The sequence below is a fragment of the Catharus ustulatus genome, chromosome 7 (genome assembly GCF_009819885.2).
Source record: "Catharus ustulatus isolate bCatUst1 chromosome 7, bCatUst1.pri.v2, whole genome shotgun sequence".
Taxonomy (NCBI): Eukaryota; Metazoa; Chordata; class Aves; order Passeriformes; family Turdidae; genus Catharus; species Catharus ustulatus.
This window is the reverse complement of record NC_046227.1, coordinates 17,042,750-17,058,838: the sequence shown is the minus strand read 5'-3', so window position 1 is coordinate 17,058,838 and position 16,089 is coordinate 17,042,750. Positions and strand designations below refer to the sequence as shown.

General features: G+C 41.5%; 1 protein-coding gene across 1 annotated transcript in view; it reads right to left on the bottom strand.

Annotated features, from left to right (window-relative positions):
- The window catches only part of CHN1 (chimerin 1), a 91,377-nt gene that overhangs the window by 11,906 nt on the left and 63,382 nt on the right, over positions 1-16,089 (bottom strand). Inside the window, exons 7-8 of the mRNA XM_033064995.1 lie at positions 16,007-16,084; positions 3,269-3,353 (exon numbers count right to left, since the gene is read on the bottom strand). Coding sequence (XP_032920886.1) covers positions 3,269-3,353; positions 16,007-16,084 — 163 coding nt within the window. The remainder of the gene's footprint in view (positions 1-3,268; positions 3,354-16,006; positions 16,085-16,089) is intronic.

Here is a 16,089-nt window from a genome sequence, read left to right as displayed (position 1 = left end):
ATGTGTCTTCATCTCACAAAAATTTTAAGGACTTGGATTCTAAGGACTTGTGGCTTGGTTGCAAAAGTTGGAAGTATGACTCTCTGAGGCAGTAGGGCAGATATTCATTATAAGGATTCCCTCTAAGGAAGCAAATCTGTCTTTAGAGATGCTGATTAAATGAAGACCAAATTTGAGAGAATGACATTTAAGGAAAATTAAACTACTTCTGTTTTGTTAGGTATTTTCAGTAGAAATCAGACTATATACTACACCCACCAATTAATTTCTTACAGGATCCAAATCCCAGACATCACCCCAAGTTCTAATTCTGGAAGACAATTAAGTTCTTCTCATGTTTGGTGGTTTGTATTAATCCCCAAACCTTTGCAGTCCAGGTAACACCCAACATTTCAACCAACAACCATCCAGTGTGGCACCTATGTTCATCTCTCATCTTTAAGGAAGGAAAAGACATTGTCCTTCTTCTTTGTCTACTATAAAACTTGAACAAGGGTAAGTTAGGGAGAATCCACCTTCCAGGAATTAGTAATACAGGACTGCACCTGACAAGATCCTGAACACACACAAGTCTGTCTTTTGGCAGAGAGACACAAATTCAGACATGCTGGACTGAAACAAAGCATGAACCCAGTTGAATTTGCTAAGGCATCCTTGCTGGTTGCTATGGCTCTTATGAATGTTTAGTTCTGGCTGATAACTTTTTAAAAGACTGGTTTACTTTGTGTAACATAAACTATCAGCCATTAGAAATAAGCTCTATTTTTTCCACTGGCTCTTCCTCCTTTCTGAAATGGGTGACATTTATTTTTGCTGTCCGGTCTTGGACTGTTCCTGCACTTCTCTTTTTGCATGTTTTCGTGCTTCTGCACGGACTAGGATTTAAAATGGCTGAGAGTAGCCCATGCAGTAATCCATTTCTATTTGTTAAACTTATCACCTCTGTACTGCAAATAGAGTCCTCTTGAGATATGCAATTGTTTGCTATAAAAAGCAAATGCTTTAAAAAGGTATAAAATTATATATGATCCATGCCATTTTGCTTGCAGGTAATTTCAACAAAATGATTATACAGACCACCAAACAGATTTCATGGATTGCCCTGGAGTGGCACTGAACCTCACTCATTCAAGTGAGTTGCATCCTGCTAAAAGCCGTAATTTTTTTTTTAGTACAAACCCACTCTGAAAAGCAATGGCCTCATGTGGCTCCTGGATTACTGTGTCTCATTGTTTCCATATTAAAATGAGGCAGTTCAGAAGCAAAATGATTACTTATTTTCTCTTAAAAAAAAAAAAGCGCACTCTAAGATCACGTAAACTCGGCCAAACTCACACCACTAAAGCCCGAGCTCCCCTACATTAGTACATTAGCACTGGCTATGCAGGCTAGTTCTGTGTCTGTGCACCTCTAATATTTCCCTGAAATGCCCAGATCTATGCAGCCTCAGCCACAGCCTCAGCTGTGGGAACTGCTGCAGTTTCACCCCACCCCAAGTCCTTGCTGACATTTCAGCAAGCATGGTTGTACAACATGGGATTTTAAAATACAGATAAGATCATAGAAGCTGCTGGAAGCTACCAACACTGATGTGAAACCTCACACAAGACAGAAAGCCCTAATTATAGTGTCTGAACCTATGAAGTCATCTAATACACATATGTTCCTTACACTGCAAGGAGGAGAAGATACTGCAGTGCTTATTACCATCCTCATAAGGAGGAAAGAAAACCAGATTCTGGAAGCTTTTGGAAACCCTCAATTTAGAAAAATCTGCATAAATCCAAAAAATCAGCTCTACTTCAGTTAAAAAAAGGCAGTACAAAATAATAAGCACTTTGGATTTAATTGTAAAAGCAATAGTATTAATTCCAGAGTGTCATGCAGCATTGCAAGCCTTCATAGCATTTATTTTTTTTTGTTTTTCTGGGTCAAAGTTACCTATTATCAATCTGAAAAATACTTATATCTCTTCTAAATGCCCAAATGGAGGAATCTAAGGGAAGGAATAAAGATGGCACACTTACTTATTCAAGTGTCATCAAAAACATAATAATCAGACAAACAAAATCAAACTTCCCCTTCCTCTCCTAGCACTGTACACACTGTACAAAATCAAGAGCAGTAAAAAGTACTAAGAACCTTCACACACAAGTGGAGGACATGGTTGCAATCCTGTATCCTTAGTAGATGGAAAAACAGAGCTTTAATGTTTAATTTAACTCTCTAATACATCCTGGACAGTGCAGACTTTAATGGCAACAACAAAATACTCTATTGAAATAGTCACGGGTGAAGAATGTAAAAGTATTTCAATCCTGTGGCTAGAAATGATTTTAAATATTACATTATTTTGCAGTTCTGTGATAAAAAGCCTTCTTATTTGCTTGAGACAAGACTTCAGAAAGCTTTAGACAGAGCAGATTTTCTTAAATTAGCTTGAAAATTCAGTTTCCAGGGCAACATAAGCAGGTCTTCATACATCAACATCTCTTTGCACCATTTTTATAAATACGGTTTGCTAGAATGTCATAAAATACTTTTTAAATACAGCAAACTATTTTGATCACTTTGATCCTTTTCTTTGCCTTTGAAAGAAAGCCGACTGTCCTTTCCTTTCAGAAGAACCTTATCAATGAAAATGTCAAACTGTTTTCCTTTGGAGAGGCTTTATCCCAGAAATGCCTGCAGTGATACCCATGCGTGTAATACATTTCTACCAGCACCTGAATGTTTATGTAACATTTCAATAGGCATCCTTTATTCATCATCCCTTTTCTTACTTTCTTTTCAGTTTCCAAGTAGGAGATGTGATTTAGGGTCTATGGCATGCTGGGAGTCAGATGGTTTATATATAAAATTAAGCTGAATGTCTGCTTCACAGAAGCAACATGGAATTTGCTGATGCCCACCTCGCACATCAAGATCCCAAGTGACTTTCTCACACCCACCAATACAGGAATGGTATAAAAGAAATAAAGCTAACTATGAATCTGCCTATTTTCTCCTCCATTCTAAAAAGCTGGGAGTAAAAAAAAAAAAAAAAAGTCTCATGATGATGATTGTCTCCTCTCTGTGAATGCTCGAGGGGTGCTCTGCATCACTCCAGTGAGCTACTGAACAGGTACCTGAAGCCATCAGCAGCAGAGTGGATCCATTTCCTCCTTCCACTGCCCAAGGAGCAGCCTGGCCCCTGGCCCCATGCTGTGACATTACAGAGTTACACCACCAGGAATGACTCAGGAAAAGAACACTGAACAACTGTTACCTGCACATTTTACTCCCTGAGCAATGAGGCCCCACATGAAGTTGGCACAGTATTCACACCAGTGCGGGCCCCTGAACGTGTGCACCTGGAAGACAGGAGCAGAAAGGAGAATTATAGGAGATGAACCAACCATTTCACAGACATCAGTATCAATTCATGTAAACAGTGCAGAACTCCTCTTCTTTGAAGGTACCACATGCAGTGTCTGGAAGTTTCCCTTTATCATGGGAGGAAAGGAAGAAAAGAACTACAATTGAACAACCAAGGCTCTTGCAGATGTGTGGAAAACTGGAGTCCTCCATCCTGAGTCATCTAGAGCAGCAGAACTGGGTCTGTGGGGATCTGCTCCAAGACCAGGTCAGAGAAGCAAGCACAGCCCTTCTCCCACCTCTTGGCATCCCTCTGTCTGGGCAGGAGTCTGGTCACAAGGCAAGGCTTTTGCAGCAACTGTGTAAGAGTTCACTTTTCAATTTCCAATGCCTTCTGCTATGGCCTCCCCTTCATAAGGCACTCTGTGAAATGGGAAGGGGGCTGCAAGATTTCACGTCACATGGAAAGAGTCAGTCCTGCCAGGCAAAAAATATCAGTGCCACACAGAAATACTGTAAATTTGTCTAGAGACTTTCCAGTTTAGAGTGACTCCAATAGGAAATTATTTTTCTTCAGACTAATGCTACATATTGAAAATCTAAAATCCAAAATGAAAAAAAAAAAGAATTCACTGAACTAGGAAAAAATTCAAAGCTAAAGAAGAAAAAAAACCCCAATGCGGCTTTCATCCCTGGCTCACATGCTTGTTACAAATCCTGCAGCCACCATTAACTGCTTCTGATTTTATTCTGATAATGCTCCTGCTGTAGGAAACCACAGGATTCTTTACACAGAAAATCATTACTTCCTTAGCCAACATAAAAGGCGTTGAGTTGCTATTTAGAATAGACAGGCTGAAAGTAAAAATAGTAGCTGATGATCATAAAGAAATGAAATTTGCAGTGAAATACAGCAAGAACGCTTTAAGCTGAAGTCACTTGGTTCCTCAGTTCCTGAGTGGGTTTGGGAGCAGGCAGTAACCTCATGTGCGCAGTGCCTGCTCAGAGCAGTGGGGAGCAGGGCAGAAGAGCTGGTGGAAATGTTTGTTCCTGACATCTGCACACAGCTCTGGCTATGAACACTGAAAGGCAAAGTGGCCTGACTGAAGTGGCAAGTGTCCCCCACTCCATAACAGAAGAGGCAGCTGGATGCAGGTGACACTCACCCCACAGGTGACAAGGCAGAGCAGCACCTGCAATCCAGGCCACAGCTCAGCTCTGGCTGAAGGGAGGGCTGCAGCCTCCTGGGCTTTCCATACCCTTGGAGCAGCAGGAGATCGCTGAGACAGTCTGCAAAGCTACCCCTGAATCACCAAGTCATTCTCATGCACTCTGTGCTAAGTGAGGGTCCTGATTGCCTGGTCCAAAGGGAGCCCAGGCAGCCAGTCCAGCTCCCAGCCCCACCTGCTGTGCCCCCAGCCCTGCCTGTCCCCAACCCTGCCTGCTGTGTCCCCATCCATCCCACACACCTCTGGAAGGTGAGATGTGCTCCATGAGGTCTCTTCTCCCTGCAGCTCTGGCTGACTTCCACAAAGCAAACGATGACAAGATTGTCAGCAGCTGTACTCACCATTTTCTTTTTTCCTCTCACCGCAGAGATTTTTCACACCATTCATTCTGTTACCCACCTGCACTACCCACATCCTTTTGACTTTCTTCCTCAGCCTGGTGGTTTTTATCCAGGTTTTTGGCAGTGTTCCCTTCCCAGAATAAGAACATTCTAATATCCTCGAGCAAAGCACTGTGCTTTAATGCCTGCAGGACTAACAGAACTTTCTCAGGGAAAAAAAGAAGGCATAATTTTCAGTCACCATCTTTTTGTTTTTGAGTCAAATTCGCCCAGAAACATACTTCTTTAAAAGAATTTTCAAAAATCTTGTTGAGGAAAATTGGAACAAAATTGACATTTCAAAAGTCTGGATGATAAAGAATTTCTTTTCACAGTATTTTCCAGTTTTGTAAGTTGCTTTGGTTTTAGTATCTCTGATTGCACAAAGGAGAGGATTTTGTTTTGTTCCTTAAAATGCTGACTGACGCATTATTAGCTCCTTCTAAATAAAAAGAATTATACTATCCTACCTTGTGCCTCTGTGCTTGCTGATTCATCAAACATCAAATCACTGAATGTGCTACTTGCTGAAGCATTTCTAATGCTGTCCTTAGGTGATGGAGTCCTAACTTGGCTTCTCCAGAGCTATTCCCAGTGCTGATACTCACTGAACCCCAGATGTCTGACCTCTAACTGGCTGTTTTAGCAGCCAACATTCTTCCTTCTTGGCATCTTGCTCCCCAACATGGTCTGCATCTCCTCCTGATAGTCCTTAGAAACTCTTCTGCAGGGTCTATCACATCCCAAATCAGCTGTTCCAACCTTTTGCCTCCATTTTTGATACGAACTTTTTTAACGAGCCCAGCTTCTTTTAAGTGATTCACCTGGATTCTACCACAGCCAGTCCCTGATACCATCCTGGCTCTCAGCCTGCTCCTCAGAAGAGTTTACATGACTCATCATCAATCTAAAAACCTCAAGGACAAGGGGGACTCTCCTCTTCTCTACCAACACTGCATATGCTGGTCATCCTTCACAACACCAGGACTGACTCTACCCTTCAGAACCACTGTCTCAGCAGCATCAGCACTGCTATCTCATCTCACAGCCAGGTTTCATCCAAATACTGAAATGTCCTTCCATATCATCAGCTGGATTCACCCAGAATTACCCTGCTTTATGCTGCCTCATTCAAATTACTATTTCTTATCCATTATTCTGATTGCAAACTCAAAACAGATTAAAAGGTGAGGGTAGGTTTTCCTACATCCCATGATGCTCTGCCTTGCTTCATCCTTTATGAGATGGGAGGTTCTCTGGCAATACTGAACAGGAGGCCCAAAGGTCACAATGTCCTTCCAGCCCTGGTGTACACAGTGGTGTATACAACCCTCCAAGATCAGCTCTGAAGCCTCTGTTTCTGAGGGGTTTCTGTCTTTTCCTAGAGCATCAACACCCCACTTCCGTGGAGTGGAACCTGACATCCAACCCGGCACCGCTCTGAATACACACCCTCTCTGGGAATTAAATCAGACACAGAGAGTGATGCCAGAAAATACTGAAAAATTGGTCTTCTGAGGTAGTCAGAGCAGCCTCTAATCCTACTTAGAGGATGGGTGGGGTCTGGCAGCTAAAAAGAAACAACCTTAGCTAGTTCAAGAACCAGCACCTGCAAACAATACTGTATTTATCACATGACACTGTTTAATACAGCATTCTGATTTTTATATTTAATTCCCCATTCTAAAAGCTAGCCAAGCAACTTGTCTGTTTTCAAAACTAAAAGATGCTTTCCAGAAAAAATTTCTAAAAACACACCCAGCAGAGTCCCAGAGATCCTGACTTAAATTATAAGGGGTTTCTTTCCCCTTGTAAAAAAGAGCATCTGCCATATGCAGATTTTACTGTCTTATAAAATGTGAGAGAGCAGGATTGCCAACTGTGGCTTTATATCTCCCAATTCTTCCATTCTCACTCCCACCTAAAAATCTTCTTTTCTCTCTTTCCAAATGGGAGTAATTTTTTAAAAGAATCTGGAAAATGAGCGAGTGGGAGAGCAAATTATACTGGTTTTAATGTCAATTTGTAAATTTCTGGAAGAAAAAAACTAATTTAAAAGAAAAGTCTAGATAATTTTAAAGGAAAATATCTGCTTCAGAAACTATATAAAATACTATTACCAAGCTGTCCTGCAAGTCTGAGGCAAGAGGAGAGCCTCATGTTAGGTTTACACCCCAGGCATTTCTATTTTGAACTCTCCTGTGCCATCAACAATGTATAATAAACATTTAATTACTGTGAAGTATGTAGGAGAAGTTTTTGCTCAGGCTTAAAAGGTATTTTCTTACACACAAAGAAAAATAGCTTAATTCTTGTGATTAACAACTCTGAGTGCTAGAAAATTTCACTTATTTTGTTTTGTATTTAATTTAAAATTTTTTAGAAAAGACAAAATTTTAGGAGAAGCAAATAAAAAATTACCCAGTGGCTCTGACAACAGATTATACCACAAGCTGTGAACTCCTCAAGCAGATGTCTCCCCATTATTTCTCAAGCTATAAAGGCCACTGTTGAAGCTAGTTACCCATGCATCTTGTAACTCCACTTATTTTCTACACTTTTGGTTTTTCCAAGGCATTTATTCAGCTGCCCTTGATTGCTACCTGAAGACTAGGAATGAGCCATCAGATAATTTGTATTCTTAACTGGGAGACTTACATTTTATTACTTGCCAGGGCAGGGAGGAAGAGAATGAGAAAATATCAGTGAAGTGCTGTGCAAATGTGACATAAGGGAAGATGGTGGATCAGGAGATCTTTAGCAAAGCCACTGACAGGAAGAAAACAGGGCTGGATTTGAAAAATTCTGGTTATAGAAACCCTATACAGCCCATAAAACAGAAGTGTTTGGGACAGTAGACAAAAATGCTTCCCTTGTTGAGAGCCTGCTGCCATGGTCTCACTGCATGTTTGCTCCATCAGACCCTGCTCCCTACAGAGCACCTCCTCCACAGCCCTCCACAAAGAACTGCTGGTCAGAGTGAAGAGAGCTGGAAAATCCAGCCATTACCATCTGGTGTGGGATGGGATACCTCACCTTGAAAAGGATGGAAAAAAATACTGCTCTTGGGCTGCCAGAGCCTTACACTTTAGGTAGAAGCCTTGCTGGTGCTCAGAGAGGAGACCAAGTCCACCAGGGACTGAACATGCACCAGCATTTGCACCACATGGTACTCCAAAGGTTCAGGTCTGCTGGCTTTACTGGCCTTCAAACAAATTCCCAAAGATGAGGAGACACCGCTGATGGAGACTGTCAGCTCAGTGGTCCTAACTGATTTGCAATTCCATCATCTGAATTCTGGCTATTGGGGCTTTACCAAGCTTTTAACTGAATACAGGAGACATTGTAAATCTCAATTAAAACGATGAACTCAGCCTGTATTATTAACATCTGTTTTCCCTGCCACAGTTGATTTTATCAGGCACTGAGCACACCCATGCTGGCATCCAACAGGCATGTCCTTTTCATCTATCCCTGGTCCAGACTGAGATTGCCTGGACGCGAAGAGTAAAAAAGAGATATGAGTGAGAAATCAACCATCAGTCTGGGCAATGCTGCAATTTATCCTTGTATATGTTATGATGATTAGATAGTGCCTCTAAAACAAGGGTCTCAAAGCACTTCAAATATTCCAGCACATGGTAATTCTCCTGTGAGGAAAATACTGCTGCTGACAAGTAATCTGAGAGGCAAGAAGACTGCCATGACAACGCACACGGCAGAGCTGTATCTGCAAGATAACTGCTTTCATGGGAAGGTGTAGCAGAAATTATTGTAGCTGGGACCAGTGGAACAGACCTTCTCCAGAACTAGAGCTGACTGCTCAGCCCAGCTGGGGTGCTAACCCTGGGAGCAGCCTGGGAGCTCCCCAATGCCTCTGTGCAGCAGCTCTGGAGAGGAGGGATGCTGTGAGAGCGCTGCCTCGCCCAGAGCGCGGGGTATAAATAGCATCGCTATCGCCGGTGGGGGCACTGGGAATGTGGAGCAGGACGAGCTCCCTTCGTGTCCTCACCCACTCGGAGCCAGAAGTGCTGTCACATCTCGTTTGCTCTGGTTTGCACTGCCTGTGTCAGCAGAGATGGAACAACTGGAAACTAATGTTCGTTTGTGCTCTACAAGAGCCGAAGAGAAAAATGAGAATTGCAGCTTGTTGGCTTTTTTGCTTGTAAATTAAGTGAAAATGGCCACCTTTCTTTCAAGATGGAATACCAGATTTTCTTTAAATTGAGATTTGGAACATTTTGCATTTTATTCCAGGTCCAATTTACTTGATACATGCCTCTGTACAAAAAAATCTGAAACTAGAAGTGAAAATTGAATCAAATCCTAAGAATTAGAATTGTATATACATACATATCTTACGTGTAAATAGAATATAAACCCCTGAGAGATTCCTAAATGCTTTTGCCATAATCCTAAGGCTAATTTGGAAGAAAAGCTGTTGATGGTGAGAGAAAATAAAATGCACTAGAAGCTTCTAGAGGCAAAGACCCTGTCCTCCCCAGAGGAGTGCTTTCTAGACTCACCAGAGAAATGAACTGGTCTGGCTTTGGGCTGTGCATAAGGCAAATTCACAAGATCCACATGTGGGGACTAATAAAAGTGTGGAAGAAGAAATAACAGACTAAATAAATTAAGGATTTAGAAAAAAAAGGCTTTTTCTCTCTCTCTCTCTCATTTTTTTGAACAGTGGCAAAGCCTGAATTTAAGGACTAGCACTAGGAAACCAAAAAGGTTTAAGTAATATTGTATTATTTGGAATCTACTTAGGAGAAGCCTTGGCTTTCCTCAAAAAAGTAAAAAAGTGCAAGTAACATTGAATAAATACTCTAGGAGACTAAAATCCATCAACAAAGCTTTTCTGGACTGAACTGTCTTACAATGTAACTGAGTTTCAGAAGGCGCAACATAGAGTTGATGAGGTCTCCTCAAGTTTTTTTCCAGTTATGTTCTCCAGGTATTTTCCCTGCCTTTGAATCAGTTTTCCCCCCTCAAGTCCTAGAAGTCTAATAGAAACATTAAATTTCCTGAGATTTTCTAATTTGTGGGAACACACATTGACTCTTCCCAGAAACTATACTACAGGCACCCAGCTCTTTCTCTGAATATTTGTATTAGTGCAGTGGCTCAAATAAAGATATTTCCAAAATATGTCCATTGCTACTTCTGTTCCTAATAAAAAATTCAGCATCCTCTTTTCAGTGGAACTAGATCAATTTACCCCAAATCGGCATCTGCCCCAGTTTTCAGGACATCAGAAATAGAAATGAGTTCATGTCAGAAGTCTTAGAAAAATGGCTCTGCTTAATATAGTAAGAGTTGGTTATAGCTTCTGGCCTTTTTGCAGCACTTCTGCATTTTCCACCTCCCAGTTTCCCAGTGTTTAGGCATGGCTCCACTGAGAAGCCCTCCAGAATAAGATGTGGCACGGACGTGATGTGCTATGACTTCTTACAGTAGCAAAGCAGCCAGCACAGATGCAATTACCCCAGTAAAATCTGCGCCAGGGCCAGAGGGGTTTATTTGTTTCCAAGATGTGATACAAATTTCATTGGCAGAGTAACTGTTGTTAATATTAGCAGCCTCTTCATTACAGCGATGCTTGAGTCTGTCTATACTAGCAAAGTCTTTCCAGGGATTGGTCCTCACCCGAGCCTTCACTCCTTTTGCATATTTAAGGTTATATTCTACCTCCAGTTACTTCTGGCAAAGCATGTTGTCTCTGGTCTGGAGCTCCCCATTTGGCCTTTCAAGTGGCCATCCTCAAAGAGAAAGCCAGGATATTGCTTCAGTCGAGGGGGGATGAGGAATCTCAACAAACAAGGCTCATCAGCATCTCAGCTGACTTAGTTGGAGCAATCATGGAAAAACATCTCTCTGGAAGAAGTGCTGGAAAGGGAATTTTGTTGTTCATGTTGACCAATTTAGCAAGCAGCCTTGCAACTGTTATTTATTCCAATTAATTGGCTGTACCGTCAGCACTAGTAAGACAGTGACTAGGAAACAGCATGAGAATACCCAGCACTGCACAGAGATAGCAAAAAATAAGTCTTCAGGAGATAGATCTGTTTTGTGAAGTGAAAGAGAGAAACAAGACAATATCCTGGGGAAAATGATGCATGGAAGCAGAGATTTCAGTCCAGCCCTGACAGGCACAGACACCTTCTTGCTTCAGTGAAACACCATGGCACTAATCTAGGCAGAAGAGGGGTTTGTGCCTTGCACTGTGGGCAGTAAGAAAACACCTGCAGGGTGCTCTGCTGGCTCAAATCATCAATCAGGAGCCAGAGATGTCTGAAGGAATACCCATAACCAGCCAAGGGAGCTAAAACTTCCCCAGGGCCCGTGAGTCACAAAAGCTGGAGGGGAGGGAAGACCTTTAAGGTGTTTTGTCCAGGCTTATTTTAAATCTGACAAGTGATGAGGAGGTTATTGCACTGACTAACAAATTTCACAACCCAGGAGAATTCTTGCTGTTAATCTCAGATTTTCACCTTCCTATTCTTTTTAAGATATCATCCCATAAATCCCAGCTCCTCTTCCACAACTGCCTTCCTTTTCATGGACATGTTTCAAGCACCGTTTTATCTCCTTCCCCAGCCTCATGCAAAGAGTGAGCAAAGCAGCAAGGTCAGTGCCCAAGTCCAAAGCACTGCACCAGATGGTGAAAAGATGCAGAAGATATTCCATGTCAGATAGGGTGGAATCAGGGCAGAAGGTACCTCATTAGATGTACCTTTTTTATCAACAAAAAACTATGGGATGTAGAGCAGAAATGGAGAGATGAGGAGATGAAGAGTGGGAAAATGCAGAGGACTGAGCAAAAGGAATCCTATGTGTTCACTACCCTAATGAACTGCCTCACCAGAGAGAAAAGATAGAGAAAACCTTAAATCCAGCCGGGATTACCCTGCTAAGTCTTTTGGCCTAGAGCCCACTTCACACCTTCCAATCCTGATCCTCCTCTCATTTTCCATCCATCTGGCACCTTGCCACAGGCCCCTTTTCCCCACAGATCTGCAGTTCCTCTGCTGCCTTAAGCTCCTCCTTCATCTGCCTGCCCAGAAGTGCCCAGCTGTTTCCTACCCTTTACCTTCTTGAATAGACATCAGCTGGGTAAGAAATTTTATTTTCACTTACAAGCTATCACAGTTATTGCCTTTTGGGGACAACTAAGCAACTATGAGAATTGCAAGGGACAGCAAAAAGCATTCTTATTGGTAGGATCCAGGGGTAGAATGAATCTATGGGAATGATTAGATATTAATCTATTCTGTCCACTTGTATGAAGTTACAGATCTTTCCCCTATGATTAAGGGGTTTTTTTGTAAGAAAATAACCCTACTGGCTTCAGCTACGCTCCTTGTGAGCACTTCAAAGAGCACAGGTCTCCCAGAGCTTCCAAACAGAAGATGCTCTTGTTCATCTACACTGGGTGGAAGAATGAGCTTGACATCCATCACATATGGACACGTTTGTACCACAGACTGTGGGGAGATTTCTTCCCCATAATGAGTAAGCGAATTGAAAGAAAGAAAAAGCCTTTCTGTGAGAAAAGGTGGGGCTGAAATTTGGAGGATGGTGATGTCCTCATTTTGTCTAATGATACATTAGAGATCTCATTCAGTGTGCTGGATTTCAGAAAAGCACAGTAAATGGAGGGAAAGCAAAAGTAATCCAAATAGGCAAAAAGATCCAATCAAGTCCCACTCACGTCATATCCCATTATTCAATTAGAGCTAAATAAAATGCTGTATCAAACAATGTAAGCCTCTTTGATAAATTTGAATTATTAGAAAATGGGTCTTTTATATTTGATTTATAGAGAATACAGAAATACTAATTTAACTTTGTTTTATAAATTGGAAAAGGCAAAAATATGCTTAAAAGTAGAATACTTTTCACACCTAGCTTTCATCCTGAAGGACATGCATTTAAAACTCAGTCAGAACTGACATTTGTAAATAATCATCCGTTTCTTTACTTATGGAGATTAATCTAAGAGAATTCAGGCACTCTGTATTTGCATTTGAGATGTGCTCATGAGAGACCAGACTTCCCCAGCCAGGAGAATATTACAGAGTTGGAGATCATTACCAACCAGCTCTGCTTGCAGAGCTCCCTGTCACCCTGGCTACCCAGCCTGTTCCCCTCAGGCAGGAGACACCTCACATTCCAAGAGATTTAAGTAAGATTAAATCCTCTCAAAAACCCTGCCATGTCAGCACTCCTAGTAAAACTGTCTTTACATTCTTCTTTCAAACAACCCTTGGAGCAAAACATAGGTTAATAGATTTATTCAGGAGACCTCTTGATGATTTAAAAGCAGCTTTCATGTTCACCCCTCCACTAGGCACTGCACTCCTGTAATTCACTGCACTGCTCCTCTGCCACAGTGTTCCTCTACCTGAGCTTTGCTGCAAGCAACAGTCTGAGCGCTCACACTGCATCTGTCCCCACCTACCCAGCCCACAGAGACAGGAGGTGCAGAGGCAGAGGAAGGACTGAGGACCCCTAGCCTGTGGTCAGGTCTCTGGGGTGTTTGCTAACCCCAGCCTGCCTCTGGAGTGGCTGCAGCTGTCATCTCCCCTTCCTCCAGAAAACACCGCTGCTTGTTGTGCATTTGCAGCTCTCCATTTCTCCCCTCTCTGCTAGGATTTCCTGTATAAAAGGATTTTTAAGACCCCTTGGTTTCTGTGAGCAGTGATGTGACTGATGAAAGCAGCAGCTGGGAGAGGGTTGGGGTCCCTATCCAGTGCCTTGTGCCTGCAGCACAAAAAGCGGATTAGCTGCAGAGCTACAAAGCAGTGCACACCCTCCTTTGCTGTGGAGCCCCTGGGGACAGCAGTCACAGTTGATTAGCTGAACTGGATAAATTTATTTAATTTCTGAGTTTTTTTTTCTTGGTTTGTTTCAAAAGTCTAGGTTGAAGACTCTGGGCCTGACATTTCCTTCCTCCCCACATGGATGGCAGATTTGCTACTTGGCAGGCAACCTAGGAGACTCCTGCAGACACTTTAAATGATGACATACATGTGAGGAAAAAAAACCTGACAGATGCAAAGAAATGACAAAGGAGAGAAGCACTCGTGTGCTAACGATGGCCATTCATTTTAGAGTCATAACAGCTCTTACAAGAGCTTACGTTTTTGCTTTTTATTCTGATGGGAAAGTGACCACATTTAGAGTTCATTAATGCCAGCAGCATTCCTTCCATGGGAAGGTTGGTTACAGCATACCCTGCCAGGGGCTTGTCCCCTTCTAGTCTTTTATAGCAAAAATTATCTGTGAAAGGTGACTCCATTCCACTGACCTGAGAATAGATTTACTTCTCAACGTATATTTTTCTGGCAACAGCACGTATAAAGGAACTACAGTACAACTATTATAAAGAAAACAATCTGTGTGGAAAGTTTGTGCCATGGCTATGACCTTGAAGCAGACATACAGTCTGTTTTTGGAAAAGACTGGAAAACTCACAGCTCTGAAACTTTCCATAAACAGTTTATAGAAGTAAAAGAAATAAACAAACCCGAATGAATGAAAATCAGGTTATCAGATTATTTTCAAAACAGATGTGTTCCAGGCTGTTAAAGAAAAGCAACTAGGGAACACAGATGTGCAAAATTAAATACTTGTTATCCCACATACACTGTAGTACATGGAAAATCACGATCTGCTGGCATCTGCAAAAATTACCTTCAAACTCTAAGGAACAAATGAAAATTGCAAGACGTTGCAGTTTTTAGGACACCTCAGGAACCTGTAAGAAAATGCTCTGCAGTGAACTGTCAGCCAGCACAATTATGTTATGCCAAGCATTCATATTAAACACTTCTTACATATCATTTTGTACATGGTTTTCAAATTTGTGCTTAATGGAAGAACTCAGATGAAACACAACATCCTGAGCACATAAAGTTTCCACTTTTGGTGATTATCTGCACTCAAAAGCCAGAAGGTGGTTTAAATAAAATCAGATGGAGGATAGGTAAATGAATATACTTGCGTGCATGTGGACATTCCCACATTCCGACATGTGTGCGTGATGGAAATCAAAACTGAGAACAGGAGACATTTAATGGATGCTTATATCATCAGATGCCTGTATTATATTAACAATCTGCCCTTCTCTTAAAAGAAATAGAAGTAGGCTTTTCGGTTTGATTTTTTTTTTACATTTAGCCTTCAAATTACATATTTGAAGTTTGTACTGTCATCTACAGGAATCCAGTAAAACATAAATTTACATAGTCATAGTCTTAAAATCAAGACTGCCTGTCATCAAAAGGTTACACTACTGAGTCCTTACTGGACATCTGTTATAGACATACACAAAACATGAATATGTTGCATTGACATGCATCTCTCTTACCAAAGAACACTGGTGATTATTTAAAGCAATTAAAACAGTAACTAGAAGCTACACAGAAGACGGAAGTAAATTTTATTAAAACACAAGGTAGTTGCCGATGCCAGCATGTCCAACAGCCTCGTGGTGTAAGCCTCGCTGGTTTCAACACTCAATTCATTGGCACAGGAGAAAAGCCAGAAACTAAGGGAAATGCAGACCATCTGCTCAATCCAGATGCAGCAGAACACACTTCTAACCTCCAAAGCTATTTACCATCAACAAACTGAGATAAGATCAATTTAACCAACTAACTATAGATCTAAGAGATTTTTAAGAACTGAAAATAAAACTGGACTACATTTGAGTTGAAAGAAAACTTTGCTGTTTTTCTCACCATTAGCATCTCTCTTCAGTACAAACCAACTCTAAATAAAAGAGATAACTAGATATGGCAAATATTTATTGAAACGAATGCATGTGCACAAGCAAGAACATCCCAGCCCCTCTGCTGTATGCTCTAAACGTGCCTAATTGATGTAACCAGCATTGAGGTTTCCTTGCAGCTTCTAAGTTCCTAGAAAGTCACAGTATGCACAGACATACGATTTCCATACCAGATCCACTTCAAAACACGAGCTAAAGCCCTTGTGCCTGAGAAAGAAATTAGGTAGGAAAACGTTTCTTACCTTGAAATTATGAACCTTCTCGTATTTTGGAACATGTTCATTTTCCTTCAGAGTTGCTCTTCGGACGAGCGACGTCAACTGCG